The sequence below is a fragment of the Trichoderma harzianum genome, assembly GCF_003025095.1.
Source record: "Trichoderma harzianum CBS 226.95 unplaced genomic scaffold M431scaffold_7, whole genome shotgun sequence".
NCBI lineage: Eukaryota > Fungi > Ascomycota > Sordariomycetes > Hypocreales > Hypocreaceae > Trichoderma > Trichoderma harzianum.
Genome location: NW_020209255.1, coordinates 2,113,666 through 2,138,510, shown reverse-complemented (window position 1 = coordinate 2,138,510; position 24,845 = coordinate 2,113,666). Strand labels below are relative to the sequence as shown.

Sequence of the window (24,845 nt, the reverse complement as noted above, 5' to 3'; positions counted from 1 at the left end):
TACAAGACTGCGCTCAACAATTGCAGCATGTGATGGCCAATAATAGAAGCACAATTAGAGTTGTAGGTTAACAGGGGAGTTGATCGTGTTCCTGTGCTTATGTCACCAAGGAGCTGCCATTGTCCAATCAACGGCTACTATCCGCGTCCGATATGCCGTCCGTGCAGAATGTCTCACCCGATCTAGCCCTAAGCAAGATAGATGAAGAAAGCAAGAAAATACAATTCGTCATCAAGGCATTGGACTTGATTGATACTGAGTGGCTATATTCTGCTTTGGATTCTTTACAGAGATTATCTTCAACTTGGTGGACGCAGCCAAAAAGCATCTGGGGGATTCCCTGTAAATCCTGGCAGAGGTGGTCCGTGATGCCGTTAGCACCGCTAGCACCGTCTGCAATCTCGTAGCATTTGCAGCTGCGACTCTCCGAATCTTGATTAGTCCAGAAGGGGAGCAGCTGGAATATTCCAAGAGAGATTGACAGGTCGAGGCGAGAAGAGGCGAGGAAGGCGGGAATTATAGTAAGTTTCCGAGGGAGTGGATTTAATTGCTAATGTTACCATCGGTTGATTTGACGCGTCTTTCTTTTAGTAATGTACCTACTCCGTATTGTGGTCTCCTTTTAAGAACATTAATAAGAGCGATGGCTCGTGTGTACATGGGCATATCGCGTGCGTATGATGCACTCAAATGTAGGTCTAAACGGGGCTGCTCCTTATTGCTAACTCCGCTGCTGCTCCGGACCTAGGGATAACTTCAATATCGTGACTTACGACGACCTGGTTACTGTCTTTTATCTCTCTGCTGCCAAGAGAAATGCCTCTCCTTGTTCAATATAGAGCACATCTATCTGTCCTGCTGGATGTTGATACTGCATAGCTACCTCCTTCTATTAATAATACTTACCTGATATGTATTCCTCGAATACCTCGTAACCACTCCTTTATATTTAGGCTATTTTTGAAGGGGGAGCTTCGTCGTCTAACATCCGCTTCGTCGGGTGTTCTATACTAGAGCTCCGTTGTTAGCGGCTGTGCTAGGTTTTAGAGGCGTGGCATCGCGATAACAAGGTCACGGCATCCGGGAATGTTCCCAGCTAGCCTGAAAGTATAGATAGGTACAGGGCACATGCGTGAGAGGTACCCAGCACCAATCAATCCCACGCTCGCTTTTTGGCTCCAAGTCTGTGAGTCTGTGTGTATGTGCACGATAGGTACGATAGGGACTGCACTGCATCCAGTAAGTCGGCACACGATTGAACACCTGATGCGCAGCCGTAATCTCGAATACGGGGCCTGCGCAGGGCCTTTTATGGAACACGGTGGCTTCTGGATTCCTGGCCTCGACTCTGCGAGAAATTTTGCAATCCCGACTGTCCCTATTCCCCCCTTTTCCACCATTCCAGCCTGGACCCGGTACCTTGGGAATCCGTGACGCCAGACACGCCAGACTCGGCCGCCAAGTACTCGGTACCTCCATTGCCACCTGCTGGCCCATCTGCCGCATCGGCTCCGCTGCCTCTGGCTTACCTCCATTCACCTTCCACCGTACAGCACCCATACCAGCTCTCTCCAGCCAGCTTACAGCTCCCACGTCTCGCAAACCTCCGTACTTCAACTGTTCGTGCGACACGGGTCACAGGCGTCATCCGGAGTTCTTTGCGGCGCTCTTCGCTCCGATCTTCCTAGCCGGCCCGGGAAGCCCTGCTGCTCGACCCCAGGCGCATCACAGGAGCTGTTCCGGCGTCCCGATAGTCCAGGTCCCCCTACCTGGCCCGGTTCGGGGCCCCTCCCTCGTCGAATCTCCCAACTTCCATTTTCCTTCTTTTTCTTCCCACTGTCATGTCGCGTCTCTCTTCTCTTTGTTCCCACTGATTGCCTGTTTGCTCTGCGAGAGAATGGTCTCTCTGCTACCGGCGTCCTGTAAGTACGCCCCCATTGATTGGAGCTTTGCTTGCCTCGTGGCACACCGTCTAACCTCCCCTTCAGCTAGGTAATTGATTGCGCGCCGCTGCAAACATGGCGCTTCTCAGTCCGACCTTTGCCCTCGGTGTCTTTGTCCTCCTCTATCTCTCCTCCTTCGTCCTCTTCGCCGTTCTTCGAATCGTCACCGGCATATCGATCCAGCGGATAGGCTACTTCTCCCTCCGGCGCCTTGCGTACTCACCCAGAGATGGAATCAGGATCGAGATTCGCGGCCTGGGGCTCAATATTCACCGTCCGACTTTTGCGCAGCCCACATGGCTGAGCATAGTCCTCAGCGACCTGACCGTTACCGCCGATATTAAGAAGCTCGAAGAGCGGAAGCCTGCCACAGACGAGACGCCACAGGGTGTGGATCGAAAGACAGATGATGCAGATTCGGAGGAAATAGATCCGCTACTAGACCTGCCTGCTCCAGATCAAGCCAAAGCTAGATCCGAGACTGAGACGTGGTCGCGCCTCCAAAAGCTCAAAGAGAAAGTGAAAAAGTTACACCACAGCGTGAAATGGCTACGCTTGGTGGACGTCGTCGTGACCAACTCGGTCATCAATGTGGTTGATGTGGGCAGTCTTCAGGTTGGAAGCTTGACGCTTGCTGTGGATACGAGACACAAAATGGCCGATCGAGCTCGATTCTTCTTCCACCGATCCGATTCTTCAAAAGAACACGCCGAGGCCGAATGGATATTGACCGTCCGGAGTGTCTTTTTCGCAGTGGATGGCAAGGAATCTCTCCAGATTCTCGACCATGCATTGCTAAATGTGCACGGATATCTCTATCCGACACAGGAGGGCCTCCGAGATGCGACCGTTGCCTTGAAGCTCGGCAGAGTCCAGATTCCGTACGACGAGTTGCACCACTGTGCAACCAAGTTCAAGCTGTCTCGCAAGAAGCCAAAGGTTGCCAGCTTGGATGACCCCGTCGACATCTTTGTTAGTAAAGTGCAAGATGGAACCGCTAGCAGTGCAAATGAGCACTTGGTGAAAACTGTTTCAGACTCGAAGGAGTTCTTCAGCTCCATCTTGCGAGGCATCAAAGAAATTCAGTTTGCCGTTAGCTTTGTCGGCCTCGTCAAAAAGATTGAGTCTGTCAACCCTTGTGCGAAACCCGTGCACCTCACTGCTTCCATGAAGGAAGTTGGCATCGACCTGCATCGCCTAGATCCAAAGTCACCGGCACATCGTATGTACTTCCCGTCCACAGACATCGCCCACGAAGCGCTGGTGGCTGCCCTCTCCATCTCTGTCGGCATGGACGATGGCCTCGGTAAACCGCAGCGAATTGTGTACATCCCCATGGCTACCACGACGGTCAGAACCACCTTACCTTCCAAGACCATCCAGCTGTCTCAGGTGGATAACTTTGAAGACAAGAATGCGAATATTCTGTTCGCCAACTCTGTGGTCACCTCCCCATCTATCGATCTTGATCCAAGACACCTGCCTCTCTTGATAGCAATGATGCGGTCTAGACCAAAGCCTCCAAAGACGGAACAAAGGCAGCAGCAGAAATATCTCTTTTCTCGACTGCTTCCCAAGGCGAGTATTAAGTTTACTATGCACGAGCCTGTTCTCCGCATCAAGCTCAAGCCTCTCGGCAAGACAGAGGACCCAGATGATTACGGTCTCATCATTTCATCAATCTCATCTGTTGCTCTTGACGCTGAATCATCTCATTCACCGCTTGAAGACTTGCACTATTCTCTGGATGGAGCAATGCGGCTGCAATCCCACCACCTATACTACCAAGCTGTGTCTGGCGAGAGGTTCGACTTGATAACAACTGAGTCTTTCGACCTGAAAGTCCACTTGGCAGCCAATCCCGAAGTTTCTGTCGATGCCACGAGCAACATCCAATCGTTTTCAGTCAGCATGGTGCGGCCGGAAATCACAGATGGCGTTCGTCAGATTGTACGCCAGCTACGCACCGATGTTGAGCCAACAAAGCGAGCCAAGCCCAAGTCAAGAAGGCATCCCAACTTCCTGAGATCGGTCCCCGAATGGCTTTTCCGTTATCAAATCGCGGCGAATGATGTCAACATTGAGATTGCCGGCGTAGATGAACAAATTTCCGATGATAGTAAAGGCATATCGCTGCATCTTGACGGCATGTCGGCAGAGTATCGTGCTCAAAGACTGGACGGCTTACAGAGACGGATGCTCAGGAGACGAACTCACAGCCGATCACTCACTCAGTCAGACTCTGATTTCGCATCTACGAGTCCGACAAGGTCGAGAAAGAAGCCCCAAAATATCGGCGATGGTCGTCGTCTGGTGTTCAATGCCAGAGGTATTGAGGCTCAAATCATCGAAACCGCGGAGCAGCTTGAGCTGGAGCCTTTCATCAACGTGCCTCGCCTTGAATTTTCACTCTCTGCTTCAAGCGATAATCATGGCCCGTTGTTTCACATCCAGTCCTCGATTCGTTCCATCATGGTTCAGTATTCACTCTACCGACACTATGCTGTGGGCGTTGCTATGAAGACTGTCAGACAGGCCTTCATGAGAACCAGTGGCGACGCGCCAAGAGCTTCACAGCAAGGTACACCAAAGTCGGACCTTCTGGTCCCTCCTGGTGCCTCTGGATTTTCTCCCGCAGATTCGGCCTCCACAATCACAGACTCCGTAGTCGTCGACGTGAAAGTCGCTTTGATTCAGGTGAAGGCGGAGATGCCACACGACCCAATGATAATGCTTCACATCTATAGTGTGGATGCTGGACGTCAGAGATGGTCCACGCCGTATTTGTCGTCTAAGCTAATACGCTTGTACGTTGCATCTCCACGTATGCGCAATATATGGTCGCGAATGGTTAGCATAAAAAATGGACGCCTTGACCTGCGAGAGTCCAAGCACAAGTCGAACCAAGGGGACACTAAGGAAGAGAAGCTTATCGACGTATCTACTGAGGCGATCCGGATCGGTATTCCGCACGAGGTCATTGTTCACCGTATTACCGATAACATTATCAACGTGATTAAGGCAGTGCAGCAGCTGCAGCACCGCTTCAAAACGGGAACAAACGAGTACATCTTAGAGAAGAAGCCCGAAGGACCCAAATCCGTTCCGAAAATATCCATTCGCTCACGAAATTTCCTCTTTGAGATGGAAGATGGCGCATTCGAATGGAAGCTGGGCATGATCTATCGGGCAGGGCGTATGGAACAGATACAGAGGGCTACCAGAGAAGAGGCATTCCGCATCAAGCTAAATCGGGTGCGGGAAGAGGAGCTCAAGCGGGGGAATAATGGCAAGAATCGTTCTCGATCTGCTTTTCCACGTGGACGGACAGAAAATTCCTCATCTGCATGGTTCCGTAGCCGAAGCTCCGATGCAACGAAGCAAGACGAACGGATTCGCGAGGGCCGACCCAGCGCCATGCCGAGATACAACCCTGAAAACGAAACCCTGGGCATCAACGGAAATTCAAAAGTGTCAGTGGAGGAGGCGCGCCTTCATTTGGACATGTTCAATGCTCAGTCGTGGAAAAAGAGGATTGATCGGGCTTATCAGGTATCTCGAGATGGTGTCAAGGAGCTGCGCGGCCTATTCTGGGGACAGAACGAGATGCCGAGCGACGTTGAAGAGACGGAAAACATCTTGGAGGTCGCCCCCAGACCGGCGTTGATGGCTACTTACATTTCCAACCTCCACATTGCCGTTGACAAGCCAACGTTCCCCCTCGAGGATCTCCCCGACTTCATTTACAAGGTCGGCAAAGGTATGCCCAAGGATATGCAATACAGCCTCTTGGTGCCGATGCATATCTCCATCGATATGGGTGAAGCCCGCTGCTCGCTCCGCGACTACCCTCTGCCACTGCTACACATCCCGGGGCTGAAAGCTGGACAGTCTTCTAGGCTGCAAGCTGTCTCTTTGAGAACGAACTTTGTCTTGGCCGAAGAGTTTAGAGGACTGGAGTCTTCACGACGAGTTCCAGTGAATATTATTCCACCCAAGAGCTCGGATCCAGGTGCATCTAAAGAGGGATGCTTTGCGATTGAAGTGAGGCGGACCATTGGCCCTGTCAAATCTTTCTCAGATGTCTACATGGATATCAACACAGCTCTTCCTACAAGGATTACATGGGGTCCCTGCTACCAACCGGCAATTCAGGATATGATGATGGTCGTCGAATCATTCACCAAGCCGCAGATTGATCCATCTGAACGGGTTGGGTTTTGGGATAAACTTCGACTTAATTTCCATTCGCGCATCCATGTTGCCTGGAAAGAGGACGGTGATATGCATTTTGCCATGAAGGGCACACGCGACCCATATCAGGTAACTGGACATGGCGCAGGCTTCATCATGTGCTGGCGAAACGACATTAAATGGAATATCAATGCAGAGGATAACCCCAAGAAGTTTATGACAGTGGATAGTGGCGAGTACATTCTTGCCATTCCGGACTACAGCATGCAGGTGCGGGAAGCTGCCCGACTTCGAGATGATGATAGTAGTCGACTCGCGGATGACCATTTAAGATGCGGTCCGGCTCAGTTTAAGAAAGTCGTCATGAAGCTCTCCGGAAGAGTGCAGTGGCTCGCTGGCCTCGTATTTGAGCGCGCAATTGAGGATGGCAGACGAAGTTTTGACTTCAAACCTCATTATGAGGTTGTTCTCAAGAACCCACTCTTTGCTAAGCCCGATGAGAACGGATGCCCTTATGATGCCATGCGCGGGTTCAGGAGTCGTCACATCCACTTGTCAATTGCGGTACGTGCACCGGCTGATCGCGAATGGATGTCGCAGAGCCTTGAACCTTCGCGGAGTTACAACACGATCCATCTTACTCCTCGCTTTTTCACGCACTTCTTCGCTTGGTGGGGGCTCTTCAGCGGGCCCATGTCGCTTCCTATTCGGCAGGGTAGCCTATTTCCCGGGAGAGAAAAGAATAGCAAGAAATTCGGAAGGCACTTGGCGACTGTCAAGTATAATCTCCTGTTTGCTCCGCTGTTCCTGAGTCACATTTACAAGCACAAAGATGCCGAAGACTACTCTGAAAACGCCGTCTCTGCCACTGGCCTGAAAGTTCGGTTCGACAGCTTCATGCTTGATCTTCATCAGCGCCGAGAAGAGTTCGATACCATTGCCAAGACCAAGAATTCGCCTAGTAGAATCACGGGAATCAAGCTCCATGCAGCACACTTGGACTTGGCGTGCGCAGATATTCGAGCCGTCTCTGCCAGTTTATATGGTACCACGACAGAGGCCATCAAGAAGGGATCAATTTCACATCTCACCCACGATCAGGATGAGAAGCCGGATGTATCTCGCTTTACAATTCCCGACGGAGACTACAGCTGGATTGATATGGACGATTTTGTTGAGTTAGATTGGATTCTACCCACCGAAGCTCATCCAGAGACCAAGATTCTGCCTCTTGCTTATATCCCTCGATTAACTTACTTCCGTCAGACCGACATTGGGGGTATTATTGCTGGAGACCCTACGAGAACAAGCCCATTTGGAAACGAGCCTACACATTTTTGTACTATGAGTGAAGAAAATGACCCAAAGAGTGTACAGACACATCTAATCAAAGAGCGTCTGGCTCAACTCGATGAGCAGATCCGAGCACACATCCGACACGTGGGCGAGGCTGAATTGAAAGTGATACGCACTGACTCCAAGGACCACGAAATTCTGGAAGACTTCGATACCCTTCGTCAGCATTCTAATGTACTTCGGGACAAGAGAGCATTCCTTGAAACTATGCTGGAGCGAATGAATAACGGAGTCTCGACTAATGGCCATGCATCAAGCGGAGCGGCGAGCACGCATCGATCCGAAGGATCCGTGGATTCTCCGAGTGATCACATGGACATGCCGTCGATACCCTCCAATGCTGAGTTTGAAAGCGAATTTGAGAACCGCTTCGTGATTCACAATATGCAGCTGAAGTGGAACAACCTGTTGCGTAACATTGTGCTGCGATATGTCCACCAGAGTAGCCAACGACGTGGCTTTATATACTACCTTTCCAGACCAGCAGTGAAATTCATACTGGACATGGTAGACGAGCAGACAAAGGCTAGGATGGGGAAAGCCATGAACTCAGAGCCGGCATCAGCTGCCAACGGGACTCCCACATCTCCAGATACTCCTTCTCACGAAAAGGACGCTGCAACAGATCTCGAAGACCGGATTAAAGGTATCTTGGCGGATGGACGGAAATTCTCGACGAGCACAGGCTTTGCTCTCAATGCCAATGGCGTTGTGGAAGGTTCCCTTGAAGATTTGGAGAGCGGTATATCAGATGAATTCAACCCGCAATGCAGTTATCATGTGCGGCTTATCGCGCCGCAAATTCAGCTGCAGAGTGAAAAGAATAAGAAGCACGTTGTTTTGGTTACTTCAAAAGGAATGGAACTGAAAGTGGTGGAAGTCATGGACAAGTCGCGAATCTCGGACCAAGTCAGCGGCCTTGTTCAACGTCGATTCTTGGTCAACATGGACAGCACTCAGTTCTTCGTCACGCATCAGAAATGGTTCCTCACCAACGTGGTATCCATGTATGCGGGCAGCAAGTATGGCACGCCCACGGGTTCCTCGTGGCCACCATGGGTACCTATGGAGGTCATGTTTGACTTCCGCACCGACCCATTCGGCTTCAAGCGCGTTGTGCAGAAAACTTCAGCCATGCTTCGGTATGACAAGTACAACAACCTCCGTCTCAAGTATAACGACGAAGTCAATAGTGAAAACACAGAGGAACCCACCGAAGAGCCCACGGAGAAACGTGTGGACAATCTCTGGGTGGAATTCCCGCAAGCTCGCGCTCTCTGTAACTCATCGCAGTATTACGCGGTGTATGTCATCGTGCTTGATCTGCTCATGTACAGCGAGCCCCTCGAAAAGACGAGGAACGAGCGCTTGGAGAAGATTATACTCGGGTCTGACTTTAGTGACCTGAGTGGCATTCCAGAAATGGTGATGAAACTGCAGGACCGCATCAGGCAGATGGAAGAAATCAAATCGCATTTCCAGATTTACTCCCTGCATTTGGACAAGAAAGGATGGGAGGATCGCTTGGCCCTGGAGCGTGACTTGGCTGCTTCTGAGGATGAACTTTTCTTCATGATGAAAGCCATCATGAGTTCACAGAGAAGACTCGAAAAGAACAATACACGCTCTGATGCGCTGTTGAAGTGGAGCATTTCTGTGAGAGATATTGTCTGGCACCTCATGCAGGATTCGAATGAGCCGCTGGTTGAACTTCAACTTAAGAATTTAGAATACGACCGCACCGATCACTCGGATGGCTCCCATATGAATCTGGTTCGAGTTGGAAAGTTGCTTGGCCTGAACCTTTTGCCGGACGCGACATACCCGGAGATAATAACTCCATATCACGAAGGCGAGAGGCCAGGCACTCGATATGGCGACGGCGATTCTGACATGATTCGGGTCTACTGGTACATGTTAGAGGCCATAGCAGGTATCCCCGTTATGGACCAGTTCGAGATAGAGCTATTTCCTATCAAGATCCAGCTGGAACGTGAAGTCGGCAAACGTCTTTTCGAATACATCTTCCCTGGTATGGATATGGAGCAGGCTGATGAAGAATCCAAGACAAATCCTTCAATTGTAGTTCGGCGCGATTCAAATGAGGCGGATGAAGAAGGAAACGAGTCCCCCAAGAGCACAATCAGCAGGACGGGTACGCCAAGCTTGGATACTTCATTCTCAACCCGCCCGGGTTCGCTCGAGCTGCGTCTTAAGCCGACACTATCATCCGGCGTCGCAGAGGAAAGAACCTCAAAGAAGACCCTAGGCGTTAACAACGGCGAGGGCGGCGGCCACTTCAGACTTTTCCGTTCAGGCACGTCACGAACACTGGGCAAGAAGTCTTCGATTGAGTCTATGCGGCCATTGACGGCGACTCCACGACCTGGCGTTATTGGCCGGTCTTCAACTGGATTCTCGTCCAGAGACAGCCGGGATTCGGATTCAAAGAAGTCGACACGTTTCGGCTTACGAGGCAGGCATAACACTGAGGACAAGCAAATGTCTGATGATCTCACCAAGATGATTGAGCGAGCCAACAACTACATAACATTTGCGCATATCAAGATACCGTCCGTTGTGTTGTGTCTCAGCTACAAGGGCAAAGACCAACGCAACTTTGAAGACGTTCATAACTTTGTATTCCGCCTTCCTCTCATTGAGTGGCAGAACAAGACTTGGTCAAACTTGGATCTCGCTTTGGCGCTGAAAAAGGCCGTTGTGAGAGCTCTCATTTCACATACAGGTGCTATTATTGGAAACAAGTTCTCAAAGCACAAGCCCAACGCAGAGCAGCGGAATAGGCTAAGAGAACTTGCGAGCAGCTCTGCTCTCATTTCACCAATGTCTTCTAGCCTGTCTCAGAATTACACGCCCAGCATACACGACAGCGATGATTCGGCAAGTATGTACGGTACGTCGCCGATAGACTACTCACGCTCGCCTCCGCGGTCTACTCGCAGCAGCATTCGCAGTGGCATTCCGGCTCCGCGATCTGCAAGTCGCAGCAGTAGCATTACCAGCAGCAGGTCTCATTTGACAACCGGCTCTGCTCAGAATATTCCACAGGTCCCATCGTACCTGACAATGACGCCCCCAACGCCAGTAGACACTACCAGCAGAGGCGATGGCCACAGCAGCCTGGCCATTGAGCTTCTCAGGCCGTCCTCCAGCCAGGGATTAGGATCGCACCGCCATGCTATGAGGACCTTGTCAGGCGGCAGCGAATCAAGGCCCTCTACCAGCGCTGGACATCTCGACAAAAAGAATCCTGGCCCCACCAGTGTCAGCAGCGGAGGGTTTGGTCTGAGGGACAAGCTTACTGCTCTTACGCAGAGGATGAGCCACCGAGAACAACCTGCTGTAGTGCAGACTGACGAGCCTGAGGAAATGAATGAAGAAGAAGCTGCTGCTTCTCCAACAATGGCAGAACACATGCATCATGAAGCACTGAGAAATAAGAGGCTAAGCTGGTCTCAGTCACGATCCAAGACGACTGGTTGAATGACTTTAGGGTCATATATGTACCACCTGTCCACTGTTTTACCCTTTTGCTTTACCCAAAGCATGTTACAGTTGTAATTTTAATACCAAAGGCTTCGCCGCTATGCTTCTGGGGTATACGTACATATACTCGATATACGAGGGAAACACACCTGCTGTCTACATATTTTTTGTAGTACTCTTCTGTTATGCGTTTGCTTTTTCTGTTTTATTCTGTCAAAACACAAAATCGGTGTTGGAGCATATCAAATCGGAGGCTGGGGCGAAAATTCTACGGGTTACAGAAAAAAGAGGGGAGGGAAGAAGATGGGTGGGATTAGCGTTTATTTTTTATCTTTATCTTTTACTTGTTGATTGTTTGTTTAATGGCGTATGAAAGAGGTTGGATTGGGGGAGCGTTGTGTTTGTATATATATGGTCGATATACATGGTCGATATATATATGTGAGATTGCTGATGGCGGCTTAATGACACCTGAAGGATTGTATTGTTGTGTGATATATTACAATGTTTAGTCTTAATTGTGATGATTTGTCCTCATGGCAATATCTGGAGTTACATCGTACATGATGTTGATCATCCTATTCGATATGCTGATCTTGCAGGTCACTCTTTTTGCTCATCAGATCGGCGGCCACATCTTAGGTTATGATATACGCCAGATTGAGCCGCTTTAGTGCTTAATTTGCGAAGTAACTACAAAAGGCAATGATAAAATATACAGTGCGTACATTTTGTAAGATGTGGAACGACGGCTGTGGAACGACAAGACGTGGTGTGATATCACCGTACGCTAAATCGCGGACTATAAATACTGATGATGGTTCGTCAACGTCATGAACGCCCTTCCTTCCAGCTTTTTCAGTGATCTGTATATATAGACAAGATCAGTTCCCAATTGCACTAGCAAATTGAGTTGAACATTCCATGTGATCACAACTCGGCATTCTATTGGACTCGAAGGCAATACACACCGAAAATGGGTTCGGAAGCACACGACAAAACTCCGGGTGATCTTTTGCCTAAGGAAGACACTGTGCTTTCGAGTGCGGCATCCTTTACACAGGTAGCTTTTACTGAAATATCTTGGGTGTGGATGATGTTCTGACTAGGGAGAATATAGGACTTTAAGCCGGTTAAGAATATATGTGCTCATCTTAACGCGTTCCACGCTTATGCGAATGATCCTATGCGATCCGTGGAAACGAATCATTACTGCAGCCAATTGGGTGCGTAGTAGACTTGGAGCTATTAATTGACTGGATTGAGGATACAGGTACTCATACTGACTGATTATAGATGATGAGGTTCGGCAATGTGTGTTATACGACTCTCCAGAACCCAATGCACGGATCATAGGCATAGAGTACATGATCACACCGAAACGCTACGAATCTCTACCAGCTGATGAGCGCCGCCTATGGCATTCCCACGTATACGAAGTGAAATCAGGGATGTTAGTGATGCCTAACCGCATGGTACCCAAAGCAGCATGGGAATTAGCAGAGAAGAGGGAGATGGAGAAGATCATCACGTTATACGGGAAAGCGTATCATTTGTGGCAGACGGATAGAGGGGATGAGCTTCCGCTGGGGGAGCCGCAGCTTATGATGAGTTATACGAGTGATGGGCATTTGGACTTTGGGAGGGTGGAGGAGAGGGATGAGAGGTTTGGGACGAATTATAGGGAGAAGAGGGAGGCAAGGAAGAGTATTCCTTCGCCGAAGATTCATGGAGGTAAGATTTCTTTCTTTGTTTCTTTCTCTTTTTTTTGGTGGATGTGGGTGGGATTGAGGTGGCTAACTATGAGTAGATGCTGATTCGTGTTGGCATGCTTGGAGGGAGAGGGGGAATAAGACGCCTCCGAGTTATAACCAGAAGTGATGGCGGACAGATGGTAAATTCGATCTTGGTGAAGATTTGGAATTGTCGGTGGTATCTGATAACACGGATATTGCAATATTAAACCGTCCGACGGGGTTGAAACAGAGTCTATGATCCTGCTCTGTTAGTTTGACTAACCAAAAATGACATAATGGATGAATGACTTGCCCATATCTAGCCGAAGGGATCTATTAAATAAGAATAAAACTTTATCTATGTTTGATGTCATTAAAGTGATTATGGTCGGGAGAGTGTTGACCCGACCTACTTCCCGCTCACCGTTGGTCGCATGGTGATGAGGAATCATGTATAAGTGAACCATTGTCTCGAGAATGTCGACGTCATCTATAAGGATCAGTGAATAATTAACTATTTTATTTCACCGAAAGACAACTAGTTCTCAATTACGACCTCCAAAATACTTTTGTGAAATTTATATAAGACTCAATACAACCCAAGATCGATGCAAAGAACTGGGGGCTCGTACGGTACTGCTCTCCCCCCTTCATGATTCTTGATCGATCTACAACATGAAGTCAACTACAAATACATTTTTTACGACATGGAAACATTGATGCGCTATAGACGGCTGCGGCTGAGGATTACAACTTGACATATCCCAGACGCTACTTCTAGAGAATATGCCGTGAAAACAAACAATAATGGAATTCGGATGTGTGTTAGGTATGTGGAAGCTAATATCTCCTTTTTGATGCAGATTCTGACAACCCAGAAAAGACTAGACATAGACATCTCATGTCAAGACAGAGCCAGAGCACCAAAGCACGGGCGCTTCAGTGCACAATGAAAATACGACAAATATATAGACCACATAGAGACATTTTGGGGAGTATATAAAAGTCATTGTATGGCCTTGTAGCTATCTTTATAAATCATGATACTGAACTAAAATGGTAATATGCATGCTCATTGTGATAAGTGATTGCAGAGGAGTCAGATAGAGCGCAATGCATTTATGATTCTTTGTTAAAAAGTCGAGTTACCGCCTTTAGTGCTTCACTCTGCACTTCGTCCAGCGACGGTACTACGCTAATAATCATAGCATCGTATTCATCGATCCTCGGGCGCTCCAGCACATCGAATTGGCTATGAACAAGATTCGCCTTTGCAAAATGGTTGTGTCTGGCCTCTGTTCTCCGTTGCAGCTCCGACTCCGGCGCGTCTAGAAAGAAGAAATGCACGAGAGAATACCCGGCTCGCTGACAGCTTTCTCTCAGGATATCCCTATGGGCTCGCTTCAAAGCAGAGCATGTGATGATCATGTGATGGTGCTGGGACGGATGCTTGTTGTATGATGACGCTTGCTCATTGATTGCTTCAAGCCACCCCTGGCGGTCCGAGTCTGTTAATGGTTCTCCTCGATGCATTTTGTCGATGTTGGCTTTAGGATGGAGCTATTTGATGGCGTCAGCCTCATGTTTCTAGTCATCAAAAGTCAATTCATGAAACACGCACATCATCCCCTTCTAAGAAGCGAGCTTGTAATTCTGAAGCGAGGAATTTCGCAACAGAGCTTTTGCCTGATCCGGTAGGTCCTGCGACGAACAAGATCCATGACTCGTCGTTGCCCACGCTTTGGGGACCATCTTCATGGCCGTTGATGGACGACGTGTTGGCGCTGGCAAGCATTGGGGAAGCAGCTGTGAATCGCTTGAATAGTATAAAATGTATAGGACAATTCTGCGTAATATCGGATGAACGAAACACCGCTTCGTGCTGTTCAAAGACAAATTGTATAGAGAATGTTATGCGGATTCACACTGGACAGTCATCTCACCGTAGACCTGCTGACGTCTCGCAAAATACATTTCAGGAAATTAATGGGAATAAAACAGTGGGAATATCCCATCGCCGTCTGAACTTTTCCAGCCCCATGATGCTTTGCTCTACATCGCTATACGTAGCTATGGCGTAAATATCGAGATTCACACTGCTCAACGTGACGTCAAGACTTGATCTTCAAGGGGAGAATAATTCGTGTGTGAGATGTCACAGCATTTCGACATCTTTGTTCCACTCTTCAACAATTAACCATATTATAGATTCCGACCAAAGTGCGTTTATCTTCAGCAAGTGCATGTTTTTCGCTTGGATACTCCGTACAGAAAGCGTGGAAGTTGCCGCTTCACCTTCACGAGCTTGTCGGGTTTAAGGGTAGCAACCAAAGAGTAGCTGATCTGCCTTTCTAGTGCAATGAAAAGAGGTTATACCCACTCACACCCTTCCTTTGAGTGCAACTCCTGACCGATTTCTCACATTTTGCCATAAGTTAAGAGGTGGCTTCCGATGGCTGGGCCGGATTGGCTCAGAGGGCTTTCTAGCATGGTTTAATCATGACGGAATCTACGCCTCAACCCGTCGCCACTTGCGCGCTCTTGTCAGAGGCAACCTTAAGAATGATCTCTCAGACATTGAATATTCTGCCTGATATGTTTACTGGACTCCATGAATTATTTGGGGTATGATGTATGATGTATCAATTATCTACACACGAATTCATGGGGAATCCTTCATAGGTAGCAAATCTTAGTATCATAAATGCGATGGATTGGTGAATGAAAGCCGCAGTCAGTGTGTCAGATTCTTCGTCAAGTGCAGCCTCACGCAAAGGAATGTTTAAATCTGCAGACACAAGAAGACACTGACACATCGATATCGCCTTCATGAGTATCAAGAGTTTGTGGCGTATGGAATGCAAGATCCGCGAATCAGGGGCGCCACGTTGTTACATTGGCAACCCTTCCAATCGCAACAAGATAGAATATGCGCAGATATATTAAAGAAGGAACCACCCGCGATAGTGCCCAAGCTTACGAGCGTCATCATGTTGTTTCATTGACTTGGGTCAAATAACATACGATACACAGCTCTTTGGATCATACTGGCCGAATCTGCCTCAACACGAATGGAAGACTGGGAGGTGCGCCGAATCTGCCTCAACACGAATGGAAGACTGGGAGGTGCGTCTGGCTGCAGGAAGGTTTACTCCGCTGGCCGTTGCGCAGATGAATACAGATTTCAGCTTAAATATGCCAACTCACCACAACGCTCACGAGAGATCTCGATACAGCGAACATAGAAGAATGGCAGATCCTGTCGACCCATATCTAGGCCAGCAATGCGAGCCTGCAGAGAGCAAGCTATCTGAGCCTATCGATCCATATTCATTTGGTAAGAGAACAGTATATATGCTGGATGCTGATTTAGATAAAAAGATATAAGCTGAACAATGGGCAGAGAACCCGTACTGGGGGCAACCCAGCTGTGACAATGACGTGTCGGAAAATCCATCATGGTCACCAACACCAACACCACGACCAGATACGTTCATCGCCCATACTGCTCCTCCAGATATTCCTAAAGCGGAACAAAGAGCGAATGACAAAAAGGATGGCGGGCCAGCTCCGGAGATAAAAAAACGTACTAGCAAAAGACGAAAGAGGAGCACATTTACTACCCATACGGGCTCGGACGACAAAGAACAAAGGCGGATAGCGCACATAGTCAAGAATCTGCAAATTTTTGAAAACCAGCAAAAGATGTATGGGCGGCAGCAGCTAAAGGCAATTAAGGATGGGATTGCTTAGCTTGGGTACTCTTGAAATGGGTGAAATTTTAAATTTCATGGGTATTGATCAAGAACATTTGCTCGTAACGGTACCAACAAATACAAATGATGATATATTAACGACTGCAAAGCTCAATGAGCATGGGAATGCTTAAAAGCAATGGAAGTGGAAGAACGCTCATGAGGTGGCAAATAGCGCACTTTTGATGAAGAGCCCAACACCCTGTAATAATGTAAAGCAGACATCAAATAACTAACAACGCCGCCACTCTTCTTTACCTTTCGATGAATCAATGCTGGACATCGTTCACGTCAGTGGTTAATCACTATAACATAATCCATTCTCTGTCAAACTTTCACCTTCGACTATGCGTCATCGAGAACTGTTATGTACACCACACTCTGACTAACAAACTTTCTCTATGGATCAGCATATTATATATGTTCGTAAAATCTCAAATATGCAATTTAAATAAACCCTTATTATTATCTTACCGATTATTTAAAGTTTCTAGCAAAAATCACCTCCACACTACTACAAGATGTCTAGACGGCTCACAATGACAACCATCGCCGGTGTAAGCATGGTTGGTGTCATTTTCTATGCCACACGGAAAAACGAATCCAAAACAGACAATTCGCAAATACGGAGAAACAAAGCTCAAGAAACACGCGAGCTCGGGCTGGGTAGTGCAGGTGTTGGGGGCAACAGAATGACCGGCGGCCCAAGCAATGCTGCAGCACCTTCAGGATCCGAAAGAGATTCTCAAAGTGGCCAAGTCCAGCTGCCAACTGGCGGTGTTGGCGGCGGCGAAGCCTCGAGTAAATCGGATCACTTCAGATTACATACAACTTCAATTTTGAGCGGTGGAGGCAAGGGAACTGCCAGTCGGGAGGATCACGAAGGATACCATGACACGAAAGGCATTAGCAAGATGGGCTCCGAAATTCCATCAAAGAAAGGCCCTGCCGATACTTCAGAACACTAGTTGGCCGGTTGCAAAAAAGTTGTCACGTATCAATCAATGGCGTCTGGATGAACGCCTTTTGCTTCATCGGCTTTCTGACCTTATCGTTGGGCATCTGTGTGATTCTTGCATAGCACGTCAAGTGGCTTCTGTATACGAAATTCACGCCATTCTGTATCAAATCAGTACGCTCAAGGATTATCCGTAAATGGATAATTTTCAGTACTTAGCGATGTCCAGCTGCCATCATACATAGGGTGTCCTTCTTGGACCTAATCATCCACTGGTGATAGATAGTACGCAGATTTAGTGCTGCAGATCAGCAAGTAACAATAATCTCAAGGCTCGCGTCATGATCACCAATACACTACTTTAGCACATGAATTCAACTGCACTGTAAGGAATAACAAGAAAGTCAAATGAGACGAAATTTTTAATAAACATAGCATGGTCATGTTGTTGAATCAAGGGCCACATGCTGGGCTTCATATGTGAATATTGTTCCTTTTTGTTTCTCAAAACATGCGCAAAATCCTGCTACCCTTGAACGAATAGTGACGGCATTGGATGAGCGACGGTTTGGATGACGTCCACTAAACGTCATGAAATCGCTAATGGATAAGAAGTCCCAAGATATTCTGACAGAGTGATGTCGCCATCATAAAGTGATTCAAATCGTTTAATCAACCATGCAGGCATCTCCACAACAGGCCTGAAATGGACAAAGTGTGCCGGTATTCCAGCAGCGATATGAATACCAACATCGTCGCTAGATTGGCAATACAACTAGTCTCTTCTCTTAACATCCGAAAAAAGCACATTGCTGCGTAAAGTAAAGCAACATGGCTGGTGAAGTTATCGACCAACCGAACCCTCCGCCATTGCCCAGCCAATTCCCGGCCTCAACAGAAGATTTGGCCGTAAAGCCGACAAAGGCGCCATTAAACAGCCATGACTTGTGCTCACTAAGAGAATTCCAACGGGCTGCGTGCTATATCGCTAGCGGTATGTGCAATGAAGAGCTTCTCAGAACGCACGCCGCTATACGCGCATTGCTAACAGCTTAACAGCTATGATATTCCTCAAAGACAATGTCCTTCTAGAACGTGATCTCCGGCTGGAAGATGTGAAGCCAAGGCTCTTAGGTAAACATCTTTCTGCTCTTCTAACTGTACGAATGCTGACTTGCCATATCAAGGACATTGGGGGACGTGTCCCGGGCTCGTGCTCATCTGGTCACATTTGAACCTTCTCATTCGCGATAGTTCCGTGGACATGCTATTCGTTATTGGACCCGGTCATGGAGCGCCTGCTGCATTGGCTTGCCTGTGGCTCGAAGGTTCACTAGAACGATTCTATCCAGACAAATACCCAACCAATAAAGAAGGGCTGCATAATTTAATTACAAAGTTCTCTACCCCTGGAGGATTTCCGAGGTCTGTGATCCGGCGATGCATATAAACTTGGAAGTTATCGACTACTAACATGCCTAAAGTCACATTAACCCGGAAACTCCAGGTTGTATCCACGAGGGTGGTGAGCTAGGATATGCGCTATCGGTATCATTTGGCGCTGTGATGGATAATCCAGACCTAATTGTTACCTGTGTTGTTGGCGATGGTGAGGCTGAGACTGGCCCTACAGCAGCGTACGCAAAGGACAAGTTATATATGCTCTTACATTTTACTAACGGGTACTAGGGCATGGCATTCCATCAAATACCTGGACCCAGCAGAATCCGGAGCAGTGATCCCTATCCTTCACGTCAACGGATTTAAAATTAGTGAACGGACCATATTTGGGTGCATGGACAACAAAGAGCTGATCCTGTTATTTTCAGGTTACGGCTATCAGGTGTGTATTGTGGAAGACCTGGATCTTATAGATGTTGAATTACACACAGCGTTGTTCTGGGCTTTGTCGGAGATCAAGAAGATCCAGGAGGCTGCGAGAAGTGGCAGTCCTATTACGAAACCTCGTTGGCCGATGATTATTCTCCGGACTCCCAAAGGATGGACAGGACCTCGAACAGTTGACAATGAGATAATTGAAGGCTCATTTCGTGCGCATCAGGTCCCCGTGACCAAGGCCAACAAGAGTGAAGACCACCTTCAGATATTGCAGGATTGGTTGAAGAGTTACGTGGTGCATCAGTTGCTGGCAGATGGAAAACCTTCCCATGATGTCCTGGACATTCTGCCACCAGAAGAGTATAAGAGACTAGGTCAGCTCAAAGTTGTATACGATTGCTATCGTGGCCTCGATTTGCCGGATTGGAAACCACATGCCGCTGAGAAATTTGAACAAGCTAGCAGTATGCAACAATCGGGCAAGTTTCTCGACGACGTGGCAAGGAAAAATATGAAGACCTTTCGCATCTTCTCACCCGATGAGCTGGAGAGCAACAAACTCAGCGCAGTGTTGGATCATTCGGGACGAAACTTCCAATGGGATCAATACGCCCGTGCCCAAGGCGGTCGTGTCATCGAGATATTGTCAGAGCATTGTTGTCAAGGATTCCTTCAAGGGTATACTTTGACGGGAAGAACTGCCATTTTCCCAAGCTACGAATCATTCCTGGGAATCATTCACACCATGATGATTCAATATGCCAAGTTCTCCAAGATAAGCCGCAAGCTCTCATGGCGAGGCGACTTGAGCTCCATCAACTACATTGAAACCAGTACATGGGCGCGACAAGAACACAACGGCTTTTCACATCAAAACCCGTCCTTCATCGGCGCAGTCTTGAACTTGAAGGCCGAAACAGCAAGAGTCTACTTACCCCCTGATGCGAACTGCTTCCTCAGCACCTTGCACCACTGTCTCAAGTCTAAAAACTATGTAAACTTGATGATCGGGTCCAAACAGCCCACGCCAGTATATCTTTCCACCAAGGACGCAATGGAGCACTGCAAACGAGGCATCTCAATATGGAAATTTGCAAGCACATACGGCGGCGAGGATCCAGACGTAGTTCTTGTTGGAATTGGCGTCGAAGTGACGTTTGAGGTCATCAAAGCTGCAGAACTTTTGGCCAAGCTTGTACCGGAGCTGCGTGTCAGAGTCATCAACGTTACCGACCTCTTAGTCTTACCACACGAATCACACCACCCACATGCTCTCAAGCCAAAAGACTTTGAAGAACTGTTCACGTTGGATAAACCCGTGTGTTTCAACTATCATAGCTATGCGACGGAGTTACAGGGGCTTCTTTTTGGGCGCCCAGCGTTGCATCGCATGACAGTTGAGGGCTACAAGGAGGAAGGCAGCACCACAACGCCTTTTGACATGATGCTTGTGAACAACGTAAGCCGATTTCACCTGGCTTCAAGAGCATTAAATGCTGCAGCTTTGCACAATGATGCTATACATGAAAAACTATCGGGTCTATTGTCAAGCATTAACGAAGAAATGACAAAAGTACAAGAGTACATTGGAGAATATGGAAAAGGTGAGTTAAAATGTATTCGAGCGATATAACCTCAGCTAACCCTATAATTAGATCCAGATGATATCTACGAGCTGAATATTACGAAGGCTGAGACTTAAAGCCGCTGTTATTACATTGCCATAAGCACATTTCTATGTTTAGATCCGAAATGTCCATATACTATACTAGCTGCAGACATCTCACCAAGCTTCTATGCCACGGTTCTTATAGCGATCACCGCAATTTATGTGAATTTATTCATCTACATGCTTTAGTGCCTCTGGATTGTGTGCGACTCTATGTCCATGTTGATCAGTGAATACCACCTGCATCTGGTCAGCCCGTTTGCCATAAACATTAAAAGTATTTATGTTAGCTGCTCTCGCTAGATACCTTTGGTGGATTCTTCACGCCGAGAGATTTTGCTTCTTCTTCTGTGTATACAATTTTCTCTACTTCTCCTTGTCGTTTTCCGCCTCGAATTGGAGTCCAGACTTCGTCGCCTTCTTTAATTGGCCTTCCTTCCTTGTCTTGTGCATTCGGTGCCATTCTAGTCTTCTGAGAGTCAAAACAACAATTCTTACTCAAGATGGAGAATTAATTGTTGATTCAATACATTGGACACATACTATTTATCTTTATTAAACGAGAGTTAGATATTTATGATGTAAGATTATTGTCATAGTGATTTTATACGCATATCAATACTGAAGATGGAGTGAGCAACTAGTGTATGACCAATTGCGTCACCAGATTATAGATCAAATAACTCCTGTAATATTTCGACCAAGTTCATTGAACTTCTGTGGATCGCATGGAAACAGCTGAGACGTTGAATGAAATATCTAAAGGTATCTGTTAGGAGATCCATTTTAGTTCCCTCATCTAGAACGTGGAGTCCAACCGAAAGGCATGTATGTAATGTTTCGGTTCCAATAACGCTTCAGTATTGTCATTGTATAAACCGGACGCTTTACAATTGTATCTCTTTGCAGTTGAGTTCGTATGGCGGTATACCTCCCATCCTCCCGAGCCGTCAGGGCTTAGTAAAGGCAAGCTGGATTATAACCTCGTTGGGTGGAAGATTCTTCCTCTTCACGAATCATACAATAGGTAGAAGTATCAGTACTCGAAATCAGTTTTGCTAATCAATCTGACAAATCTTAATAGCAACCATAGGTGTATCGATACAAACAAAGCCATACAGCTATCAATTAAAATGAGACTCTTGCTCTTTTTCACACTCAACCCCATATTTTTCACATCGTGTAGATCCCCGCGCCTCATTTCTCTGGAGAATTCCCCAAACCAAGAATATTTCAGAGACTTCGCCTAAGCGGTAGCAGAAAGGCTAGCATCATTATTGCTGTCATCGAACACTATCATTGGCCTAGTTAGTCAAGTTCAGCACTTCTAGGGCTCGCGCATACCTAAGGCTCGAAGTCCTGAAAACTTCTTGCACGTCTCCGAACCCTCGTTGAGAAGCTTCAGCTTAGCTTCAAGCTTTTTGCGCTCTTCGCGAATGCTTTCCTTCTCGCCAACGATGGCCTCCATTTCGTCCTCATGCATGTATGCCACAGCCAGCGGACTGAGAATCTCGCGGATTTCGGCAACCAAACCGGTTTCGATGATTTGAATCGAGATCTCGTCAATGAAGCGTTTGAAAGCTATCTAGTAATTGTTAATGTCATTGATCCACCCATGTCTCTGCTGGAAATTGCAAACTTACTTCATAATACGCCTCGGCACTATCAAGTGCTTCCGCAGCACTCCACCTATATAAATCGGGCTCAATGCTTTGTGCCAATTCGTTCTTTAGGCTTTTGAAGTTCACACTCCTATCTACAGATGAGCTGCTGCTGTCGATGGAAGAACCCGGAAAGTGTTTGTGCAAAATTTCATCCAACCGTGACGCGTGTCGTTGGACGCGGATTTTTTGAAGAGCCTCGCCGAAATCGCTGTTGTAGGTGATGGGATGATCATCTCGATACACCTGGAGCAAAACTGCAGTGTTATTGAGGAGTGTATCCAGTATTGCCTTCATCTTTGGTTTCACAACCGCGTCCATAATGGCGTCACTTGTCTCTGGATCAGAGATGTGTGAGATCAAAAAGTCCACAAACACTCGAGCTGCTTCCCAGACTTTGTTGATATGGCGAATGACAATTGCCTGCCACGGTTTCGACTGCTCCCGGAACAAATCTGTGACAACTGTTGGACTGAAAGAATTAGGCAGCTCTCGGCCACGTCTGTGAGTCATCATGTCGACGACTTTATCGACGAACTCAGTATGAGTTAGCATTATGTGGCCGTGGTCGGGCTTTTCACCTTCATCGTGGGCGTCCACTGTCTTATAAAATCGGCCTTTGTCCTCCATCTCTTTGGCGAAGTCGCGACTGAGGTTCTGAATAATGGCACGAATGCGCTTGACGTAGCCTGGCTTCGATTCTGAGTCGCTGAAGAATGGATCGGTATACGTGCCGTCAACTGCAGCTTGCATGAGAGCTTGGAACGATTGACTGATCTGGATCAAATAAATTCGCTGCTCTTGTGCAGTTATGCGGGGCTGGCCAAACTTCCCCAATTCCGTCTCACAGCCATCAATCTCGAGAGAAATCTCATCCATCAAGCTTGGTAGCTCGGTAGCGATTTGATGTAACAACAGCTTACTCAATCGGCCTCTGAGAGATGCAATGCCGAGGCTTGACTCGGGCAAGGCTGACCAAGCACTATTGGAAAAGAATTCCTTCTCCTGTACATCGCGCTGCGCAAGAGTCCATTTGTCTGCGTCTGTATCTCTATTCCTCAGCACATGCCATCCAAGACGAAACACTACATCCAAGTTTTTGGCAAGAGAGATGTAGCTTTTCTCATTTGTGGAATCAGCAGCAAGTGTATCAGGTTTGGTGATGATACCAAGTGTACGTAGCCCTCTCGGATCGGTGTCACGAGCAAGCTTCAAGACGATTTGATTGGCATAATCGTTCTTTGCAGAGATGACCGCAAGGATGACACTTCGTTGTTTGGACATGAAACTCTTGACGATTTGAGTGATGAGATGGACGTCTGAGGCCGATTGATTCTTGGTCTCAGAATGAATCAGCCCTGGCAGGTCAACAATGGTGAGATGCGGGCGGTCCGGTCCGCTAATCTCAATACGAAGCACATCATTAGAGAATGCCTTGCCAAGAGTCTTTATTCCCATATATGCCTTGGCATTTTCGATCAAGTCTGGCAACTGCTGAACTGAATCAAGTTGCTCATGGAAATTGGACAAGGCATCTTTCTTGTCTCGTTTCTGTAGTTGATGCGGGATGATAGAAACCTTGACCGAAGTATGTGGTGCCGTTCGAAGGATTAATTCGGTTGGAAAGCGTGTGCAGAGCCCAGTGCTGACTGGGAATGAAACACCAGAGATTGCCTCGAGGACGGAACTTTTGCCGGAGGACTGGTCACCGCATACAATAATTTGTGGCAAAGAGATGTAATGGCTGACTCCTTGCGATCGTAGAGAGTCGACCGTATTGAGGAGTTCAAGCTGCTCTTTAGAGCAGAGCCCTTCCAAGTTTGTGGATGCGAGCTGTGTCAGAACCATGATGAGTCTACCAAGCACTGAAAGGGGGATTGACCTGACTTCAAGATCGAAGAGGCAGCGCGTACCTGAGAGTTTTATAGGCAAAATCCAATACTGCTGTTACAATTGTTGCTGTATACTTACCGTCTGCAGATATGTTGTAGGCCTCCCCATGGACCTCCTCATAGGCCTCCCGCATGGCAAACTTGATTCACATCGCTTTGCGGTATAATGTAACTGGGTTTTAAAGATAGTACCGCCCCACAAGGGCAGATTATACATCATATTCACTATCTAATATGGACTATGCCATGCGGTTAGTGGCAGCCACCATGTATGCTGCCATGTACACGTTATGAGACAGTTAATCTAATTGTTTCTGTTGAATTACCCCTTGCTT

The 24,845-nt window shown here is 47.6% G+C and overlaps 8 protein-coding genes across 8 annotated transcripts; 5 read left to right on the top strand and 3 right to left on the bottom strand.

Moving 5' to 3' along the window:
• Positions 1–1,756: 1,756 nt before the first annotated feature.
• Positions 1,757–11,487, top strand: M431DRAFT_454357 (hypothetical protein). The gene is made up of 2 exons (XM_024915302.1): positions 1,757–1,922; positions 1,989–11,487. The coding sequence occupies exon 2, from the start codon at positions 2,019–2,021 to the stop codon at positions 10,995–10,997; it is 8,979 nt and encodes a 2,992-aa protein (XP_024773978.1). The 5' UTR covers positions 1,757–1,922; positions 1,989–2,018; the 3' UTR covers positions 10,998–11,487.
• A 453-nt stretch (positions 11,488–11,940) lies between these two features.
• Positions 11,941–13,064, top strand: M431DRAFT_509305 (hypothetical protein). Its single transcript, XM_024919262.1, has 4 exons — positions 11,941–12,063; positions 12,121–12,226; positions 12,297–12,734; positions 12,811–13,064. The coding sequence occupies exons 1-4, from the start codon at positions 11,977–11,979 to the stop codon at positions 12,879–12,881; spliced, it is 702 nt and encodes a 233-aa protein (XP_024773977.1). The 5' UTR covers positions 11,941–11,976; the 3' UTR covers positions 12,882–13,064.
• Positions 13,065–13,823: 759 nt separating this feature from the next.
• On the bottom strand, positions 13,824–14,630 carry M431DRAFT_145557 (hypothetical protein). The gene is made up of 2 exons (XM_024912701.1): positions 14,358–14,630; positions 13,824–14,296 (listed from the first exon to the last, which is right to left on the bottom strand). Exons 1-2 carry the CDS (start codon positions 14,529–14,531, stop codon positions 13,856–13,858), a joined length of 615 nt encoding a protein of 204 aa, XP_024773976.1. The 5' UTR covers positions 14,532–14,630; the 3' UTR covers positions 13,824–13,855.
• A 1,217-nt stretch (positions 14,631–15,847) lies between these two features.
• On the top strand, positions 15,848–16,489 carry M431DRAFT_6513 (hypothetical protein; the record flags this gene model as incomplete). The annotated part of the gene is made up of 2 exons (XM_024921679.1): positions 15,848–16,073; positions 16,140–16,489. 2 exons carry the CDS (start codon positions 15,848–15,850, stop codon positions 16,487–16,489), a joined length of 576 nt encoding a protein of 191 aa, XP_024773975.1.
• Positions 16,490–16,963: 474 nt separating this feature from the next.
• On the top strand, positions 16,964–17,833 carry M431DRAFT_509302 (hypothetical protein). The gene has a single exon (XM_024919261.1). The coding sequence runs from the start codon at positions 17,013–17,015 to the stop codon at positions 17,457–17,459; it is 447 nt and encodes a 148-aa protein (XP_024773974.1). The 5' UTR covers positions 16,964–17,012; the 3' UTR covers positions 17,460–17,833.
• Positions 17,834–18,280: 447 nt separating this feature from the next.
• M431DRAFT_483092 (hypothetical protein) lies at positions 18,281–20,990 on the top strand (the record flags this gene model as incomplete). Its single annotated transcript, XM_024916092.1, has 6 exons — positions 18,281–18,443; positions 18,509–18,583; positions 18,637–18,874; positions 18,934–19,086; positions 19,139–20,892; positions 20,944–20,990. The coding sequence occupies 6 exons, from the start codon at positions 18,281–18,283 to the stop codon at positions 20,988–20,990; spliced, it is 2,430 nt and encodes an 809-aa protein (XP_024773973.1).
• A 135-nt stretch (positions 20,991–21,125) lies between these two features.
• M431DRAFT_86422 (hypothetical protein) lies at positions 21,126–21,420 on the bottom strand (the record flags this gene model as incomplete). The annotated part of the gene is made up of 2 exons (XM_024923676.1): positions 21,126–21,197; positions 21,265–21,420. The coding sequence occupies 2 exons, from the start codon at positions 21,418–21,420 to the stop codon at positions 21,126–21,128; spliced, it is 228 nt and encodes a 75-aa protein (XP_024773972.1).
• Positions 21,421–22,203: 783 nt separating this feature from the next.
• M431DRAFT_496239 (hypothetical protein) lies at positions 22,204–24,466 on the bottom strand (the record flags this gene model as incomplete). The annotated part of the gene is made up of 3 exons (XM_024917468.1): positions 22,204–22,250; positions 22,302–22,542; positions 22,601–24,466. 3 exons carry the CDS (start codon positions 24,464–24,466, stop codon positions 22,204–22,206), a joined length of 2,154 nt encoding a protein of 717 aa, XP_024773971.1.
• Positions 24,467–24,845: the final 379 nt, after the last annotated feature.